Source organism: Phaseolus vulgaris, chromosome 1 (assembly GCF_000499845.2).
Source record: "Phaseolus vulgaris cultivar G19833 chromosome 1, P. vulgaris v2.0, whole genome shotgun sequence".
Lineage (NCBI taxonomy): Eukaryota > Viridiplantae > Streptophyta > Magnoliopsida > Fabales > Fabaceae > Phaseolus > Phaseolus vulgaris.
In genome coordinates, this window is record NC_023759.2 from 51,118,144 (window position 1) to 51,137,687 (window position 19,544).

Genomic DNA, 19,544 nt, shown 5'->3' on the forward strand with positions numbered 1-19,544 from the left:
AATAGTTTAGTCTCTTTATGTATTTTTACGTAATATCATTATTAATATTCTGGTTTAAAATTTAAATAACCTCAAATCAAAGTAATTCATAGTTTATTTTTTGATAATTACATATATATCTTATAAGTTAAGTTTTTTCTTATCTTTGAATCTTAAACTCTCTTGTTCTTCATTTACAACATTCTTCCTCTCTTCTTCTACAACGGCGATGGTGATGACCGTGAGAGAAAAATGTAAAACTCATGAAGGTAATATGGTTATTTCACCCAATTGAGGGGGTGCAGGTAGGAAATTGGGGAGGTGCAGGAAAAAAAGGCTACCCATTTTTCAAAAGTTCTGCCTTCAGTAGGCCCAATTTTGCAAAATCACATACGAACAACGCAGCTCAACAGAAAGAGCTTAGTAACTAACTACCTTTCAATTTAAAGCTAAGCTTGGCGCCAAAAAAACGAAAGCAGTAGCAGCAGCAGCGTTGTGGCGATTGGGGAGTAGAGAGAAGAGAATGTACTGGTGCAGCGATTCACGCGATGTGGATGTTGTTGTCGGCGACGAGGAGGGATTTTCAGTTTCGTGTTCTCAGGGCCATCGATCTTCGTTGAACCTCCAAACTCACGGCGGCGCTTCCATCTGCCTCGTCTGCTTCTCCAACCTCCTCTCCAATCCTCTCTCCCCAACCGTCCATGTCTCCTACGCTCTCTCCCAGCTCTCTCGATCCCTCTCACTCCCTCACTTCCTTCAACCGCTTCTCACCTTCCACCCTCACTTCCTCCTTTCGCCTCTCGTCGCCGCCCTCTCCTCCTTCCACGACGAGCCAATCGCCGCTCAGCTCACGCATCTCATTCTCGCCCTCTCTGCGTCCGCCGATCCTTCCGTTTCCCGCGAATTCGTCGCTAGGGTTTCCGATCGCATCACTTCCGGTGCTTTCGGTTGGTCTTCCCCTCAGCTGCACATGGTGATTTTAGTTTCCCTTCCGCATTTTTACCTTGTCAATTAACTGTTTGAATAAATTTTGAAGTAACCTTTTATAAGTAGGAAGTAAGATAAATTTAGCTTTCTTCGATAGCTAAAATCAATTTATATAATTAACAATTTCATGAACTGAAGTGTTTATGTTTATTTTAACTTTATTAAAACATTCAATTCATTTTTTAAAAGTGTTTATACTTATAGACTAGTTTATCCAAACATAACTTAAGATTCACCCTATATATGATTGCCGTATAATTTTCTAGTCTTAAATTCTAAAATAAATGGAAATTTTTATGGATTGTTTCTATTGTTCTGAATCGACAGGTTCACTGCCTTGGGGCTCTTCTGAATTGTGAGAAGGATGATGATCTCCATAAACACATAAAAGACATTTGTAGCCTCATTTCTGTTCTTGTTACGGGCCTTCAATTTCCGAGGTATTGTTCAGATATATTATGCTTTGGATACTTGCTGTACTGTGGAATTTAAAATTTATTTCACGTGGTAAGTCCTTTGCTCGCTCCGTGCAGTGAGGAGATTCGAGGGGAGGTCCTCTTTGTCCTTTATAAACTATCTGTTCTTCAGAGTACATCAGCAGAGGGAGAAGGAAGTGATATGTTGATTCCCTTTTGTCCACAGATATTGTACCTGTTGGTCGATGTGCTCATGAAGACTCAAAATGACGATGTTCGCTTGAATTGTATTGGTCCGTTATCAAGTTCTCAGTATTTTTGTTCCTTGAAAAGAAAACTCCAAACTTCTTTTTGGTTGTCTTGTTTGTTTTAACTTTTGTCTTTTTCGTGAAGCCTATTTTGGATGGGTAGACTACAGATTGACATTAGGACGTTGTCTCAAACGGATTTTGTTGTTTGTCTCATGTATACTCAACTACATAACTACTCATAGTAATAGATAGAAAGGTGGTATAGAACACTAGACTTTTAAATGTTGACAATATGAAAACAAAAAACACTGGCATGCCATGCATTATTACATCTGATGACCATTTGTATCATGAATTTCGATTGAAAGGTTGATTACCTGTTTGTATCTTTCTCTCCAAGAGTTTGCATCCATATCCTACATCATCCGAATTACCAAAGTTGCTGCCTTAATGAACGAGTGGTTAACGTTAAAATTCCTGGGATTGTTAAAAGTCAGTAGTATGGCCATAGTTCACAGAATAGATATCAGCAAGTGTAAGATGCTATAGTTTACAACATAATTGTCATTTTTGTTTCTTTTTTGAATGACAGTTTACATTTTTGTTAATTAGCACTTTTGACCATTCTGGCTCGAAGACGTTTGCTCAGGGAAGAATGTGCATATGATGCGTGTAACATCTCTTCCAATGGAGGAGGAGTTAACTCTAAAGAAACTGAAGATGGAACCAAGGGCACATCTCTGGTAAATCTGTTTGCTGAAGCCATCAAAGGCCCATTACTTTCGTCAGACAGTCATGTTCAAATCGGCACTATAGATTTACTCTTTCACTATTTGTCTTCAGTCAAAACTTCAGACTATGAGATTCGAGTCTTGGTGGAAGAAAATATTGCAGATTATTTATTTGAAATATTAAGATTGTCAGGTGAGAACCTAGTATTGAACTTGCCAAAGAAGTTCTTTGTCTCTCCTAGATGAAAGCGATATTGATTTTGCTGTGTTGAATACTGTGCATATTTTATAGCCTTGTTTATTGCCACAATATAGAATGAAAACATTTGCCCTAATTTAGATTCATTTCTTATTAACGGAATTCAGAGTTGGTTATCTGGATCTAGTCGGTTTTATTAATCTAATTTAGTTTACCTCAACTTTTTCTGTTATAAGCTAGTGAATGCAGAACTTAATTTTGACCTTACTGTTATGCATTGGTACGTGGCTTACTAATTATTCTATTAATGAACAGAGTATAAGGACCCAGCAGTCAAGATGTGCCTTCAGGTACTAGACCTTTTATCAACTGCTGAGGAAAGTTTTAAACTAAGACTCGTTGTTGGAATTTCAACTCTTATTCCAGCATTACATTATGTGGCGGACATTCCCTTTCACCCTGTCCAGTGTGCGACATTGAAGCTCATTTATGAATGCATTTCTGAGTGCCCTGGATCTGTATCAATTTCTCAACTAGAGGAACTGATTCTTGTTTTGATAAGAATGCTCAGAAAGTATTCTGATGGAGAAATGGGTATGATTCCCGAGACCTTTATAATGGTCTGCTCCGTCTTTGTGGCTCTTATAAGATATCCATCTTGTAATGGAGCTCTGGATCTGTCAAAATCAATCGCGGAAGCAACAAGACATGCCATTTTAGCTTGTCTCTCTGTCTCTGAAAGGAATATCAACCAAATTTTGCAATGCTTGTACCTACTTAAAGAGGCATATGCATACAGTCATGATGGAAACTCCAGTAACTCTAGTAAGCTGGAACTTCAAAGCAGTATTCTAGATACATGCAGAGCCCATTTACTGCCTTGGCTTGTAATGGGCATCAATGAAATGGAAGAGGACATTGCCCTGGGATTGCTGGAAACTTTTCATTCGATAGTGCTTCTGCAGTCTAGTATTAATGCCACGGAATATGCAGAGACTTTGATTTCCGTCGGTTGGTTCAGTTTTTCATATGAATGCCTGGGTTTGTTTACAGGGGATAGGATGAAAAATATAATATATTTGTTGCTAAGTTCACTCATGGATTCTCTACTAGGAAATTATTCTGGACAACCAATTAGAGAGGCCGTTTTACACCTGTCTCACGATCCTATCGATTTACTCTTTTTGCTTGGTCAAAGGAGTACTAACAGTTTGGATTTGCCTTCTTGTCAATCTGCAGTTTTGCTGATTTTGTACACCAGTTCGCTATATGATGAAAGGTACTTACGTTGCCAAAATTCGTACTCCTGTTGCCCTGATTAGCAATTCATCGACAACTGTTTTCGCTGACAGTTTTCTGACTTTAATTACCAGACTTGCAGATGAGAAGTTGATTTTAGCTTCTCTTGAACAATATATTCTTCTCAATAGGAGCGATTTTCATTGTCGGACCTCCGATAGTATGAACGTGACACGACTGGTGAATCTTTACAGTTTATTAAGGGGTCTTGACAATACGAACCACCAAATTCACTACAGTGGAGAAGCGGAGGAGATAATATTCCAGCTCATAAACAATGATGAATGGGACTTACTTTCAGCAAGAATTCACACAGTATCATTGAAGTGGTTATTTCAACAAGATAACATAATCAACTCATTATGCCATCAGATTTTGAAATTTTGCAGAAGCTATAACTTAGAAGAGACTGACTTATTTCTCGGAAACAATAATCAAACTGTTAACGTCCAGACACTAGCAGAGTTAGTATCAACAGAGGATAACTACGGAGCTAGAATTTTCGTGTGCTTATTAGCACAGCTCTTGGAGGAAGAAAGGCATGAATGTGACGTAGTATGTGTTCTCAATGTCATGGCAACTATGGTCCATGTCTACCCAACTGCTTGTGAGCAATTATCTTTGCATGGAATGGCGACAACAATTAGGAGTTGGTTTTATTTGAGTAATTCCTTGTCGACAGCAACTTACATGTCCATCTTGATTTTGGTTTTTAACACTTTGAGTTCAGTGCATCCTGAAACACTGTCTGCTGATCAAAGTTGGGTTGCGGTAACTATGAAGGTTTGAGTTCATATTGCTCCCGTATAAATTTAATCATTATCATGATTAGACTCCCATTTTAGGTGGAAAAATACAGTGATCTGATATTATAAAAATTCTATAACCGACCAACTATCCCTAAACATACTAGAAAACACAATGACTCAGTTAATGATTGTTCTCACACCACGTCCACTACTGCAGATGATGGAGTATTCAATTCCATCCGAAAAGGTTGATATCTTAAGTGACGAAAGTCTCTTTGTTATTGGCATTCTTTCCTTAATTTTGCATCTTTCCACCAAGAAAACACTTGAAGAGACTTCAAAGGCCGTTCTTTTTAATACTTCTATAATCTCAATGGTCAACACCATAGTCTCTGCTGCTTCTTTGAAGGGACCTGCTTTGGTAGAACACGACGAGGGAACAAGCACCGGAGAAACTTTAATATTTGTGCTTCTGCTTCATTACTTCGCGGTTAAAAGGTAAGCCGTTCACATCAGTAACAAAAAAAAGAGAGTATATTTTATCTTCTTCACTTCTGGCAAATAAATTGTAGCATATTAAAGTAAGAAAATTATATTTTACACCCCTTAATTGTCTTTTCTAAATATTTAAAACAATGTGTTTTAAATCCTAAATCTTCTATTCTAGCTTGCATGCTATCCTACCAGGGTTTGTGGATTGGCAAAGCTTCCTTGTTTCATTGAAACCATCGGAGCCACTAGCCTTCATTGGCATCCGTTGCCATGACTTGTGCAGACTTCTGCATTTTGGTTCTCCTGTAATCAAGATTGCTGCTTCTTATAGTCTGTTAGAGTTATTTAACAGAATATCAGATCAAATAAACAGTAATCATGAAGAGTTGAGATGTACTGTTGGGTACTTAATGTCCATAAGGAGCATATTGGAAGGGCTGGTTTTCTATAATGATCTGAGAGTGGCTACAAATTGTTGCTTCTGCCTGTCAATGATTCTGGGATGGGAAAATCTGACAAAAGAAACAAAACTCTTGGAAGGGAGTAGCTGGTGTAGATTGATTATTGAGGAGATGACAGTATCTTTTGCAGCTCCTGCTTTAGCATCACAATCATTCATGAACAAACAAAGCCCTCAAGTACTCATAGCTATAGCTGTGCTAAAACTGCGTAAAATCCCTCAGTGGATGAGATCTGTGTTTGATAGTTCAAGTATATCTGGCATACTGGATAACCTTACTGCAAGTAACTTGAGTTCGGAGATTTTGGTTTTATTTCGAGAACTACTGAAATCTAACTTCTTAACTACAGAGCAAATTGCAACTATAAATCAAATTCTCCAGGTAACTCCTTCCTTGTCTTCTATTAGGTTTCCACAGTTACTTTATGCTTTATCCGTGTTTGCACCATACATACCATTATTTCCTTGGATTTTGTAAAGCTCATACAATACAATTCTTTCATGCGTAGCGTATCCATTTTATAAGGTGATTCAGCAAAAGAATAATGTGAAAAGGTTCTTTTTACACTCATTGGAATGTGTATACTTTCGTAGGGAGGAGAAGAGAGATAGGAAGGGTACAGAGAAAGAAATAAAGTTTAAAATGGGTATAGAAGTTAGAATGTGAAAAACTTAAGGTTATTTAAATTGTACATACCCGTAGTTATGCCATTCTGATATTTACAGGAATGCAGAAAGTGCATTTACACTAACAATGCTCAAGAGGGTCTCCCAAATGAGGCGATAAAAAAGGTCCTCACGGCATCGTATGATACGGGAGACATTTGTGAGTTTCTCATTGATTTAATGACTTCAGAGGCGTACATAGATACGGTTTCCAGGGGATTTCATAAAAAGCTCTCAGAAGAAATAGAGATGTTTTACACTTGCTTGTCTGTAGATGATGGTGGTTGTACGTAGCTTCAGTTTTTCATCTCATCCATGGTACATTTGAATTTGACAAAGATGGCATAACTACCTATGTTGGTTTCATACAGTCATGCTACCAGTATGTTTTATGTCAGTAAAGCAATGAGATCATTGTAAGTCCATTTTTTCCTTTCTGTCCTCAGGGTGAAGGGAAGAGTACACTTCTTCACAGCTTTTAAGACCAGTTTGAGTGTTATTTGTCTTCATTAACTGTTACAGTTACTTTTCCTCCCCTTCCATTAATATGATGATATCTATCCAAATCTATTTTCATTTATGGGTGTTCATTGTCTATATTTATGTAATAAACTGCATTGAATTAGTTTAGTTCCTACATATGCATTATTTTCCGTGTATGATAATTATTTATTGACAACGAAATTGATAAATACAGTTTTAAATTACTTATATCATTTTTCTCTTCAGGAATTGGTTCAGTTCAAGGATTTGACAAGAAACCGCAGCAGTTGTAATGGCTATATTTGCTTCTCTAAAAATGGAGAGTGAGGTATGTCACAAGTTGTGTACGTGTATAAATGTTTGGTTCACAACTAGATGTAAATAACCAGTTTATCAAATATATTAAAATGAGGATTTTATGTTTAACTTAATCTTATAAAAGTTTATAAGATGATGTTTACATCTATTTGAAATATCCTAATTTTTAGTTGATGTGAAATCTTGAACACATTCTTACGTATAAATTGTTGGTAGTCTTGAGTGTGAGGGGTGTAAGATAGACAATTCGAATGATTCTGAATCGATATAAGATCTCTAACAAAATCCTTAAATCTTTAATTGTTCGGCATGGACTGTGATGAGAATAAGAACCAAGTGGGTTTATTTTTTTATTTTCAAAATTATAAAGTTGTATTCCTTAACTTTAAAAATTGTTACATTGAATTTTAATTTTTATTATAATTATATTTCGCATAGTATCATATAATAAAACATTTGTTACTTTAATTTGTAATATTAATTTTTTAATTAAATTAAATAAAAATTGAAAATATTAGTAAAGTAAAATAATAATAAATAAAACGAAAATACATGCTAGAAATTATGTGAAGGAACTTATGACTAATTTTATAAACTATATCCTTCTACAAATTAAATTCTGCTTATTAAATACTTATGAAAGTATAAGGGATACTCTATTATGTATTAACTTATTCTCATTAATATGTAGCTTTCTTTTTTTTATATTGGTAGTTAAAACTTTTTCTACAATATGTTTTCTTAGTACCCTAGATTGAATACTCATGCCATAGACAAGCTCTGCTCATTTTAATAATAAAAATAAACAAAAATATGAATCTAGTCAAATATTTAATAGATTTTTAAAAAATTAAGATCCTAATAAAATATTATGTAGATTTTATTTAAATTTAAAATATCGATTAAATGGAAAAAAGAAAAAAAAATAAGCACTATTTTGTAGAAACAATTAGTATGAAATTTATCATAACAATATTACTATTTTGTGAAAAGAAATTATAATAACAAACTATGATAAAAATACATAAAAGAGTTACATTTATTTTTTCTACAAATCAAACATTTGTAAGAATTCTAACATGGCAAAGATGTAGCTCCAGGTCCACATGGACGAAGAGTATCCATGTATGAAATAAAAGAAACATAGTATTTATATTTGTTTTCACATATTTCCTTAATCTTCATGTAGTTTTCACCAGTCAAGCCATAACTGTAGATATATTTTTCAGTAGCAAAAATGAGAAGTTCACCATTCATAACCGTGAACCCTGTGATTGTAGGATATTTTTCCTTCAAACCCATTTCTTTTGTTTTTATCTTCACAATTCTCCTCCACTTACTTGTTTTATAATCTTTCAGAATCCAAACTTTGAAAGTAGATCTTTTAAGTCTTACCAAGCAAATGGAGGAACTTGCCATTGACACCTTGCCCCAGTTGAAAATGCTCATGTCACACTTCTTATCCGTTGAGCTCTTTCTAGCAGGTTTGGACAACTTGAGCATTGTGGAGGTTCCATTTTTGAGATTGTAGGACATTATATAGGGTTCAAAATAAGGGCTCCCTTTAGTGATGTAAGAGCCACAATCTGAAATGAAGTGGATGACTCCATTGTCATGCACAGGCATGTTAAACTTCATGTTTCTACCACCTGCACAAAAACCCTTTTCCATTGTTTTCCACGATCCTTCCCGAGGCTTCAAAATTTTGCATGCATAATCTGAAGACCAATCGGTTGGGGTTTCAAAATGAACCACCATGTAATCATCAAACTCGTCATAACACTCCAACAACATGATCATAACATGTGCACGTGCATTCAAATTTTCTTCATCATGAGTGGGTAAAGAAATTGGTAATTGAGACTTTGTAGCTGGGTTGCAAATGTAAAACTCAGTAGGTGTCTTATCTGTTGCACGACAAAGTATCAATCCCTTGATTGAAGCTACAATTTGACTGGATTTTGATAGGAACTGGAGAACCTCATCAGACACACCTGATCCTGGTTGCGAAGGTAATGGATGCAACCTAATATCTTCGTTGCACGGCCTCTCTAGTTGTAAGAAGAAACATGTATCATCTCTTTTCAACGAATTATGAACATGATTCACTAGGAAAAAGCCTTCTTCTGGAAGATTGCAGAACCCCTTGTTGACAGCTTTAAATCGGTAAAGAGATTTTGCTGGCAAATAAGTACAAATAGGAAATATCTCGCTTGAAATCATAGCCATAGCTGGGTGAGGTTAGTGTGAGAAGCGGAGAAAAAAAGTGAGAAGTAGAGAAAACTGTGTAGGCAAATTAAAAAAAGAGATGATATGATATCTGTAAAACTCAATTTTATAGTTGGATGAATATATATAGATATAGATAAAAAAAATTATTAACCAAGATAAGATAAGAAAATTTTATCTATATACATACAATTAAAAAATATTAATAAAAAATCTTGATTTTTTTTAATTAATATTTATTTGCACATTTTAAAACAGAAAAAATATGATAATATCAAAATTTTATCATTAACAAAATCTCAAACAAAATATTATATAATACATTTTGAAAAGATTTCAAATTTTAGTCAAATAAAACCCTCTATATTTTAGTTTTGATAGCAAATGATAATCAACTTTTATTCTTAACTAATATTTTGTGTTCAGTTTAAAATTATTTATAGTTTAATGATCATGAATATATAAAAATAGGAAAAACAAGTACTGTTAAGAAAAATTACAAAGATAATTTTTTTTTTATCTATATACATACAATTAAGAAAGTATTAACATAAAATCTTGATTTTTTTTAATTAATACGTTTTTCTTATTGGTGCGGTCAAAAATAAGGAAAAAGTGATAACATCAAAATCATCATTAAAAAAATCTCTCCAAGAAAATATTATATAATACATTCTAAAAAGATTTCAAATTTTAGTAAAAAAAAAGCCCTTTTTATTTTAGTTTTGATAGCAATGATAACTATTTGATTGATGAGATTGATATTTTGAAAATCCTGCAAATTCAGTAACCAAATATTTTAATTAAAATGTGTAGTTTATTACAATCTCATAATGATTTTAGATTGAATTTTTTATTCTTAAGTAATATATTTTATATTTTAAGATTATTTTATATTTGATCGAAGATGTTTTAAGGAATTAATATATGGCATAAGCAATTCTATATCAATTTAAAAACAGTAAATATATCAAAAGTATTTAGTTAGTATCTTACAATATAATAATTTGTTAACAAATCATTTCTTCATAAATTTTTATTCTATGAATATCATCAATAGAATTTAATATCCATAACAAACTATATTATATATGTATATAGATATATAGAGATATATAGTTATAGATATAGATATGAATATATATAATATAAATATAAATATAGATACATAAATATACGTCCTTTTTCATTTTTTTTATTAGTTTCAGTCATTCAAATATGTTCCAATCTCTCCCTAAAACTGTTTTAATTAATAGACAAAATGAAAAATCTGAATAAAATATAAAAATTACTTATTTGAATTAAAATTGTCACACAACAGATATTAAACTAATAAATAATATATTTATAAGGATTAAAATAAAAAAGTTTCTTATTGGACATTGAAAAGATTATAATTTTTTATTTTTAAAAGTAGATATATTTTCACTTTTTGAGTAAGTTGTAATTTAAAATGATCCACGATGACTAGTTAAACTTTTTTTATATGACACATGATTATTTATTATTTATTTTTTATTGAGTGAAAAATAAAATAATTTTATTTTTTAAGTAGATCATATGAAATGATGAAATATTCCAAAATACTCCATTGTATTAATAAAATGAGATATATTAAATAAAGATAGAATCGAAAAAAAATTGTGTATATCAAAAACTGATTATAATGAAAAATCTTCTTTATATATAAGTATAGATTAGATATCAATTTAAAAATTATTTATCAATAATAAAAATTAATTTAAATATTAATAAAAAAAATTAATTTCTAAATTAATATTTGATTTTGTTAATATAGTATTTAATTATTTTTTATTTCTAAAATTAATTTTATTTAATAATTTTCTTTTATTGATGGTTCTTCTTATACCACGCCCACCTGATGGAGTATTCAATTCCATCCGAAAAGGTTGATATCTTGAGTGACTAAAGTCTGTTCTTTACTGACACCCTTTCCTTAATTTTGCATCTTCTCACCAAGAAAATTATATTTTACACCCATTAATGGTCTTTCCTAAATATTTAAAACAATGAGTTTTAAATCCTAAATCTTGCATGCTATCCTACCAGGGTTTGTGGATTGGCAAAGCTTCCTTGTTTCATTGAAACCATCGTAGTTAGAATGTGAAAAACTTTAAATTGTACATACCCGTAGTTATGCCATTCTGATATTTACAGGAATGCAGAAAGTGCATTTACACTAACAATGCTCAAGAGGATCATACAGTGATGCTACCAGTATGTTTTATGTCAATAAAGCAATGAGATCATTGTAAGTCCATTTTTTCCTTTCTCTGTCCTCAGGGTGAAGGGAAGTGTACACTTCTTCACAGCTTTTAAGAAAATGACCTTTCCCAAATGCAGTAAGGACCAGAGAATCTGTTTTCAATTCTACTACTCTGTCCAGATACCCCATTCTTCTCCATGATTCTAAAGCTCCTCTACCATCAAAACCAATTCTACTGGCATCCAATACAATTCCAATAGTCACAATATCAGGCCCCAACCGATTGATTCGCAGTTGGGACAGTAAAATTCTCAAATGCCTGAAATCTTTCATCTTCACATAAGCCAACATGATAATATTTGCAAAGGCAACATTCCAATTAATCTTGGCATCTTGCATTTCTTTAACAACTATATCCATACCTTTTTTACTCAAGAGACATGCATAAGAAAGGAGACGGAGACACCAAACAAGGTCACTCTCACCAAATGCTGAACATAAATCTAGTGCCAGGTCTTCTAGTCGAGAAAACATATAGTTCTTGATATAAACTTCAGCCATTTTTCTTATGAAATCGTCCTCTAGACATGATTTTGAATTCAAGACTTTTCTGAAAAAAAATTCCATCTTTTCAACAATCCCAAATGTGGTGTAAGCCTTTAGCATTGCAACAAAAGTAGAAGATTGCAGTCTCATTCTCTTTGAAAGCATTCTCTGGTATAGCTTTTCCATTCTCTGGAGAATCCCAGCTCGAGCATACTCCTGGATAAGTATATTATAAGTGATATGATCAGGAGAACACCCTTCCAACTCCATCTTTTTCACACACTCACCCATCTCATCATACAGTTGAAATTTCCCATAGGCTCCAATCAAACCATCATAGGTTTCAGAATCTGGGTCTAAGCCAGATTCTTTCATCTCATCTAAAAACCGCAAAGCATCACTGAACTTACCAGCTTTGGATAATCCATGAATTATTGGATTGTAAGTGTCCAAAGAGGGCTTCATACCTTGAACTTTCATCTCTTGAAATGCAGATAAAGCTTCTTCCATCATTTCATCTTCACATAACAAGCCTATTATCTTGTTATAGTTGAACTCACTAATCCGTGATTTCTCAATTTCCTTCCACATATCAAACACCTATTAATGCAACGTGCTAAGAAAGTAAGGACTCAAAATTCACAAAGGAAGAAATGATACTAAAAACAGTGTCATAAAACAGATTCGGATGGAATAGACCATAAATTTGGTGCCCAAGTGTTACTCTCTCTTCTAAGTAATTCCCAAAGTACCAAAGCTATATAAGTAAGTATTCAATATCTCCCAGTTTTGTTTTTATGTTAACATATTTTTACTACCGTTCAGTGACCAATGAAGGGCTTTCCAATAATTGGAAGACTACTTAGCATAATTCCTAAAACTCTGGGGATTATTTACAATGAAAGGCTGATACTTTACAATGAAATTGATGGTTAATTTGGAACAAAAGCAACAATAAAGTCTACCCCGGAGCAATTAAGACCCTTTTAGGCAAAGCTATCAAATTTGTCACAAAAATTGAAGATTGGCATAAGGGTCTCTACCTGAAGGATTTCCACGAACCTAGAGGCATTCTTAAGGAACCTGACAGCAGCCCAAAAATGATCTTTGGACCAGTCTCCATCTTGGGCGAGTATGTACATTGGGTTCGAATCCTCCCTCTCAAGCTTTGCAAGTAAGGCTCTGAGGCTGTCATGGTGATGGTAAGTCTCAACCAGAAGGGTTCTGTGCTTCGAGTCTGAAACTGTGTCACCGAATGCGTGGCAAATTTGAGTGGTGAGGCATGGGAATGTGGCAAAGGGTTTTGGGAAGAAGGTGCTGCAACTGCTCTTCCTTCCTCTGCAATTGGGATTCAACTTCAACGCCAACACACACTGATTCTGACTGTGAGTCATAGCATTCACCATTTTTCTTTCTACATTTCAATTTTCAATCCAATTGGGTTTTCATTAGGTTTTGGGTGCATCCTAATAATCATATTCTATATTTTTCAAACTCCCCCTTGTCTATTTTTTGTTTTATAAATGTTCACATAATTTAACATATTTATCAAGTATCATATATAAAACTAAAAATATTGAAAAGCAATTAAATAAGATAATATTTTTTATTTACATAAAATAAAATGTGTCTATCATTAAAAAGAAACTTGTTAAATTTAACTAATTTTAAACACCAAAATAATTAATTACTATTTCACTAAATTAAAGACTATTTTAGATTTTAAAAATTATAAAATATATTAATATTTAAAATAATTTTTATTATTAATAAAATTATAAAATAATTTTTTAAATTATATCTAAATTATTAAAGTTTTAATTATTAATATTTTAAATTTTAAATTAGTGTCAATTTTTATGCATTTTTATTAATAATGCAAATTATTTTAAATATAATAATTTTTTAGTTTCTAAAATAATATTTAATTTAATTATTTAGTGATTAATTATTTTTTCTCTAAATTTAATTGTTATTTAATAAATTTATTATAATTTGAGATGAAATCATTTAATTCTGATAAAAAATTAAATGAAATGTAGAATAAAAATGTTACTTAATATTCACATAAGTGTGAATGTTATTTATATGTATATAAGTATTAAATAAATAAATGAAAAATAAAGTATAATTAATAAAAACATAATATACTCATATTGGAATTGTATTATTATTGCATAAACATGATGGGGGAAAAATCAACCGAAGCTGATATTTTGAGTCATTCTATTTTTTTTTTAACCAAAATAAACAATAATGAAATCTAGCTAAGTCATGAATAAGAATAAGAATAAGTGGGATTTTCATAAATAGTCAAAGTAACGTAGAGTTAGAATGTATGAAAATAAGTTTTGGATTCTAAAAAATTTGAAATAATTTACTTGACTTATATATTTAATATAAGAGTATAAAAATTATTTATAATATAATAATATTATTAAAAAATTTAATATTGTTACACCAATGTTTGTTATTAAGTTCAAAATTGTAGTTAATAATTAGAATTACTCTTTCATTTAAAAATATATAATTTAAATGTCACCATTTTAGAAGTAAAAATACATTAAATACTATTATTAATCATTTTACAAATATAAGAAAAGGAGATGTCGATAATAATAAATATCTTTATTTTTCACATAAAATCAAGGGCATTATTATTTTATTTAGTCATATATATATGCTCTTATGTTTATAGTTTTATAAAAATTTAAAAATAGGAGTGTCTATTAACATAAGATCATGTAGGTGTCCAAAATTTAAAATAGATTATTATTCCAGTATTGCAAATATTAATCAAATTTATTTATTTTCTTCAAAAAAAATTTAATACTCTACCAATCTAGTCTTACTTATCATTTTACACTTAAAAAAATCATTATTTTTTTACAAAATCAAATTTATTATATAACTTTTTTATTATAATCATAAAAATAAATTATTTTGAATCAACATGAAATTTTTTTTTTACTCAAATAAAATCATACTTATACATATAAATATTTATTATTATATAATATATAGATTTTACATTATTAGTTCTGAATACGATAAAAAACACAAAAGTAGTACTCCAAAGGACATTAATGACATACTAGGTATAATGTATGGTATTTTTAGCTAATTTGAAACGTGTCATTCTTCTTCAATGATAACATGGTGCTTACAAATTAAATTGTATCATTATCAATTATGGTGCACCTATGATGTTTAATTCCAAAAGTACCAATTTCACCATTGTTATCCATAGCCTATATCTTCTTTGATCTTCATCATAGGTTCATGCTATAATTAAGTGATTGAGAAAGAAGGGTCTCATCACTGCTCAAGTGATGAATAATGAAATCATAGATTTGTATGATATTTTTGATTGCTTGGTGAATCTCAACCATCTTCATCTTCATCATTATGAACAAATTTAGTTGCATCCAGCAGCATCACCAACTACTAATCATACACTATCATCTCATTGTATAATCCATTGATTCATGCACAATCTGAAGCCACCCAAAAGACCAATGCTTCAATAATATAATACCCTTTATCCAATGTAGAGAGACTGATTCAAAGTTTTTTTATTTAAAAGGAAAAGCAAAACATTATTGCAGAAACACATCAATTATATGCAAGAGCTTTTTGTACTCACATTCTTGTTTTCTTACTAAAATAAAAACAAACAGACAAACAAATTTAGAAACACGCATGCTGGAAAAAAGGAAGAGGTAATTTAATTTCCCAACAACCCTATGCAAATTATAATCTGCTCCATTATGTTAAAAACTGCTATATTATATAGGAATTAAAACACATTTAAGTAAGGTAGCATCATAGGTTATTTCATAGTAAAGGTTCAAGATTCTCTCTATTGCTAGCTGGATTCCCATAAATATAGTTTCCTATTAACCTAACTTATACTATTTCAAATTATTTATAACTGTATTTTTAGTAGAAACAAACTTTTAGAAACTCTTCACAAATACATGAGGCTTTTCTATGGCAATGCTAAATATTGCTTCATTTTCTTTTGCCATTTACAACCTGTTTACTACATAGAGGAGTTTGATTTAAAGAGAAGGTGCATTATTTTCATGTTAGCACTCTTTAGAACAAGGTTATATTCTTATACAAATATTTTCCCTTTTAAAGAAACATCAAATAAAAAAACTATCTGTATTCAATATTTTAAAAACATAAAAACGAATTCAAAATTTATCATAAACATAAAATAATTGGTTAAAGCCAATGTTAGGCAATTTTCCAATTTCTTTTGTAGCAATAATTTGGTGTGATCATTACCACAATCTCTGACACTGTAGGACAATGGATAGTTCTGGTTCCAATGCTGTGCTCTTGGAGAGCTATTTTGTGTGATCTTATCCACTGTTCGATGGAGTTATCTCAAAAATATCATCACAACTGTAGCATTGGTCAGGTGCAGCTGGAGATAGCTCATATAACCATATTCAAACACTACAAAAAATTCCCATTAATTAGTTAAGGATATAAAAATCAATGTTACATTTGTACAGTGTTTTTTTTCTCTTCTTTATTTCAGATTCAAAGTTGTTGTCAGTACTGAATATCGCAGCAGACAAAATTGAAACCTAGCCTGAAGCTATGTAGGTGAAAGAGTTGAAGCATGAGTTAAGGGATAAGCATGCCACAACACCATTGTTGCTCTCGTGAACTTCTGAATACTGTCAGAACCTTTAAAATTCATTAGAGTGCTTATTTTGCAATAGATAATGTACCCTTATGGTCCATAACATTAGATTCTGATTCAACTTCAGGTTCAATTAGGATAAACTGATATGATTAATAACAAAATTGATTAAATTATCTAATCTTTATTAATTTTTTAGGGTGTGTAAGTAAAGCTTTATCATCTTTGAGGATTCAGAATGAATTATTACAAGAGCCATGGAGAAGTAAAATACCAGTTGTTTGTTGCACTTATTCTCCTTTTATTCCTTCCGTGGAAGCACTTCCAGTTGGCATCCACACACAGCCTGATTTTCCTCCTAATTTCATTTTACTTTTCCAAATCATATACTAAAATGGGGACCTACGCATATATATACACACACACTTTGAACACAAAAGAATCATGATTTGGCTCTTCAGCCAACTCATTACACAACACAAAAACCAATACTAGCGTAATTAATAATCTAACTTTCAAACAAAAGCTTCCAGCTTTCAATACTTGCAAAGCTGGCACCACTAATCAATTCTCACGCGTCCCATCATCCCATTCCCACCATACGCAACACACTCCATATTCCATCTCCTTCTTTATCACATATATATACTCTTCTTTGCATCACAACACAACACAACACAAACACACAACATTTACATCTCTCTCAACATGGCTTCTACTGGTACTGTGTTTTATGCGCTTCTGCTAGCGGTGGTGGTTAGCTCCATGGTGGCTCAATGTGCTGCTAACTTCTACCAAGACTTTGATCTCACATGGGGTGACCACCGTGCTAAGATATTCGGTGGTGGTCAGCTTCTATCTCTTTCCCTGGACAAAGTCTCTGGCTCTGGCTTCCAATCCAAGAAAGATTACTTATTTGGAAGGATCGATATGCAGCTCAAACTCGTCGCTGGCAACTCTGCTGGCACTGTTACTGCTTACTACGTATGTTTTTTCACAACACAATCAAACTCATCTAATTTGGTTCCTTTCTTCTCCCCCTCCCACTTTATATTCTTCTTTCTTTTTCAAAACCAACTTCAATATCACTTCTCTGCAACATAATTATACGTATCTTTGTGTAAATTATACTTATTTATGTGTCTATGTCCGTGTCAATGTATTTATTATATAAATGTGTTTGTATCTATCTGGTATCAGTGTTTATATCAATGTGTCAATGTGTATTAGAATGCTATGCTTGTAGAATTAACTTTTGCATCATAGCTATGCTAGCTAGAGTATTGTACTTTTCACCACAACAGTTACTTTATGCTTTTTTCACACAATGAGTTAAGGAAAAAGAAGCACAAAACCTTATTCCTTTCGTGTTGAGTTCATAACGGTAGTGTTTTGTGATGCAGTTGTCATCTCAGGGGCCAACTCATGACGAGATTGATTTTGAATTCTTGGGAAACGTGAGCGGCGACCCTTATATTCTCCATACAAACGTGTTCACCCAAGGCCAAGGAAACAGAGAGCAACAGTTCTATCTCTGGTTCGATCCCACCAGAAACTTCCACACTTACTCCATCATCTGGAAGCCCCAACACATTATGTGAGTAAAAACAAAACATTTATCTTGTTTTATTCATCTCTTACTTTCCATGCTAATGTGTTCTAGATTCCACTTATATATTATAGAGATTCTAACTATGAAAATTTCATAGTTAAACTAGAGATTAGACATAAATTACACTTAATCGAGTTTAATGAAGTTTAATGAAGTTGAATTTCATAGTTAGACTACAGATTAGACTTAAATTACACTTAATGGAGTTTAATGGAGTTTAATGAAGTTGAATTAGACTTTTAAGTTACAATTAGACTTAAATTACATTAATGGTGTACTTTCTTTTCCCTTCATTGACTGGTATAATAAACAAAACCAATTCATTCATCTGATGTGCAGCTTCTTGGTGGACAACATTCCCATAAGGGTGTTCAAGAATGCTGAGAGTGCTGGTGTTCCTTTCCCAAAGAACCAACCCATGAGAATCTACTCTAGCCTGTGGAATGCTGATGACTGGGCAACAAGAGGTGGTTTGGTGAAAACTGATTGGTCCAAGGCACCATTTACAGCATACTACCGCAATTTCAAAGCCACAGGGTTCTCTGTGTCTTCCAATTCATTATCTGATTCTGCATGGCAGAGCACGGAGCTTGATGCGTATGGCAGAAGAAGACTGAGATGGGTTCAGAAGTACTTCATGATCTATAACTACTGCAACGACCTCAAGCGATTCCCACAAGGCCTCCCTGCAGAGTGCAAGCGCTGAGAAACAAACTAGAATTGTTTTTCTGTGTAAAATATGTTGTATTATTATGTGTTGGTCTTTTGATTCTTTAATTTTATGTCTTCCTCTGCTATTTTGCCTTTTTCTCTGAGTTTATGCTTTATATATCGTATTCATAATCAAAATAAAATCAAATTCATATTTTATTTGGGAATGTGTATCAATATTTAGTAATTCCAATTTCCACCGTCAGGACCAATGGCGGCTATATAAATTTTTCTCCCAACTCTCAGGAATGTGCTAAACCTTTAGGTTATAGAAAGTAATAAATGTTACTCAATAAAATAAACCTTTAGGGCTTAATATAATCACATTTTTTGAACTATATAAGTGAATATTTATAGGTTTTATTAATGTCTAACGTATAAATAAAACTAGTTAACTATATATTTTTTTATTACAACCTAATTTTTATTATTCTTTTTACATTTTGTAAATAATTTGTGTTGATGTTGTTTATAACTAAAATTACAAAATATTCATAGATGTGATAATATATTAGTTAATATATTA

At 32.1% G+C, this 19,544-nt stretch overlaps 4 protein-coding genes across 4 annotated transcripts; 2 read left to right on the forward strand and 2 right to left on the reverse strand.

Annotated features, from left to right (window-relative positions):
• Positions 1–394: 394 nt before the first annotated feature.
• LOC137815283 (protein PUTATIVE RECOMBINATION INITIATION DEFECT 1) lies at positions 395–6,804 on the forward strand. The gene is made up of 9 exons (XM_068618412.1): positions 395–952; positions 1,294–1,406; positions 1,500–1,675; positions 2,246–2,557; positions 2,879–3,842; positions 3,937–4,645; positions 4,829–5,109; positions 5,279–5,945; positions 6,290–6,804. The coding sequence occupies exons 1-9, from the start codon at positions 503–505 to the stop codon at positions 6,521–6,523; spliced, it is 3,906 nt and encodes a 1,301-aa protein (XP_068474513.1). The 5' UTR covers positions 395–502; the 3' UTR covers positions 6,524–6,804.
• A 1,300-nt stretch (positions 6,805–8,104) lies between these two features.
• On the reverse strand, positions 8,105–9,259 carry LOC137816126 (F-box protein At5g49610-like). The gene has a single exon (XM_068619216.1). The coding sequence runs from the start codon at positions 9,257–9,259 to the stop codon at positions 8,105–8,107; it is 1,155 nt and encodes a 384-aa protein (XP_068475317.1).
• Positions 9,260–11,339: 2,080 nt separating this feature from the next.
• Positions 11,340–13,516, reverse strand: LOC137815285 (pentatricopeptide repeat-containing protein At4g14190, chloroplastic-like). The gene is made up of 2 exons (XM_068618413.1): positions 13,076–13,516; positions 11,340–12,632 (listed from the first exon to the last, which is right to left on the reverse strand). The coding sequence occupies exons 1-2, from the start codon at positions 13,436–13,438 to the stop codon at positions 11,505–11,507; spliced, it is 1,491 nt and encodes a 496-aa protein (XP_068474514.1). The 5' UTR covers positions 13,439–13,516; the 3' UTR covers positions 11,340–11,504.
• Positions 13,517–17,351: 3,835 nt separating this feature from the next.
• Positions 17,352–19,177, forward strand: LOC137815286 (xyloglucan endotransglucosylase/hydrolase 2-like). Its single transcript, XM_068618414.1, has 3 exons — positions 17,352–17,679; positions 18,099–18,292; positions 18,647–19,177. The coding sequence occupies exons 1-3, from the start codon at positions 17,404–17,406 to the stop codon at positions 19,011–19,013; spliced, it is 837 nt and encodes a 278-aa protein (XP_068474515.1). The 5' UTR covers positions 17,352–17,403; the 3' UTR covers positions 19,014–19,177.
• The last annotated feature ends 367 nt before the right edge of the window (positions 19,178–19,544 follow it).

Coding starts and splice junctions, on each gene's coding strand:
- LOC137815286 (XM_068618414.1), top strand. CDS start 17,404: ATGGCTTCTACTGGTACTGTGTTTTATGCGCTTCTGCTAGCGGTGGTG. Junction 17,680..18,098: donor GCACTGTTACTGCTTACTAC/GTATGTTTTTTC, acceptor TTTGTGATGCAG/TTGTCATCTCAGGGGCCAAC. Junction 18,293..18,646: donor TGGAAGCCCCAACACATTAT/GTGAGTAAAAAC, acceptor TCTGATGTGCAG/CTTCTTGGTGGACAACATTC.
- LOC137815283 (XM_068618412.1), top strand. CDS start 503: ATGTACTGGTGCAGCGATTCACGCGATGTGGATGTTGTTGTCGGCGAC. Junction 953..1,293: donor CTTCCCCTCAGCTGCACATG/GTGATTTTAGTT, acceptor CTGAATCGACAG/GTTCACTGCCTTGGGGCTCT. Junction 3,843..3,936: donor AGTTCGCTATATGATGAAAG/GTACTTACGTTG, acceptor TTTAATTACCAG/ACTTGCAGATGAGAAGTTGA.
- LOC137815285 (XM_068618413.1), bottom strand. CDS start 13,438: ATGGTGAATGCTATGACTCACAGTCAGAATCAGTGTGTGTTGGCGTTG. Junction 12,633..13,075: donor GGTTCGTGGAAATCCTTCAG/GTAGAGACCCTT, acceptor TTGCATTAATAG/GTGTTTGATATGTGGAAGGA.
- LOC137816126 (XM_068619216.1), bottom strand. CDS start 9,259: ATGGCTATGATTTCAAGCGAGATATTTCCTATTTGTACTTATTTGCCA.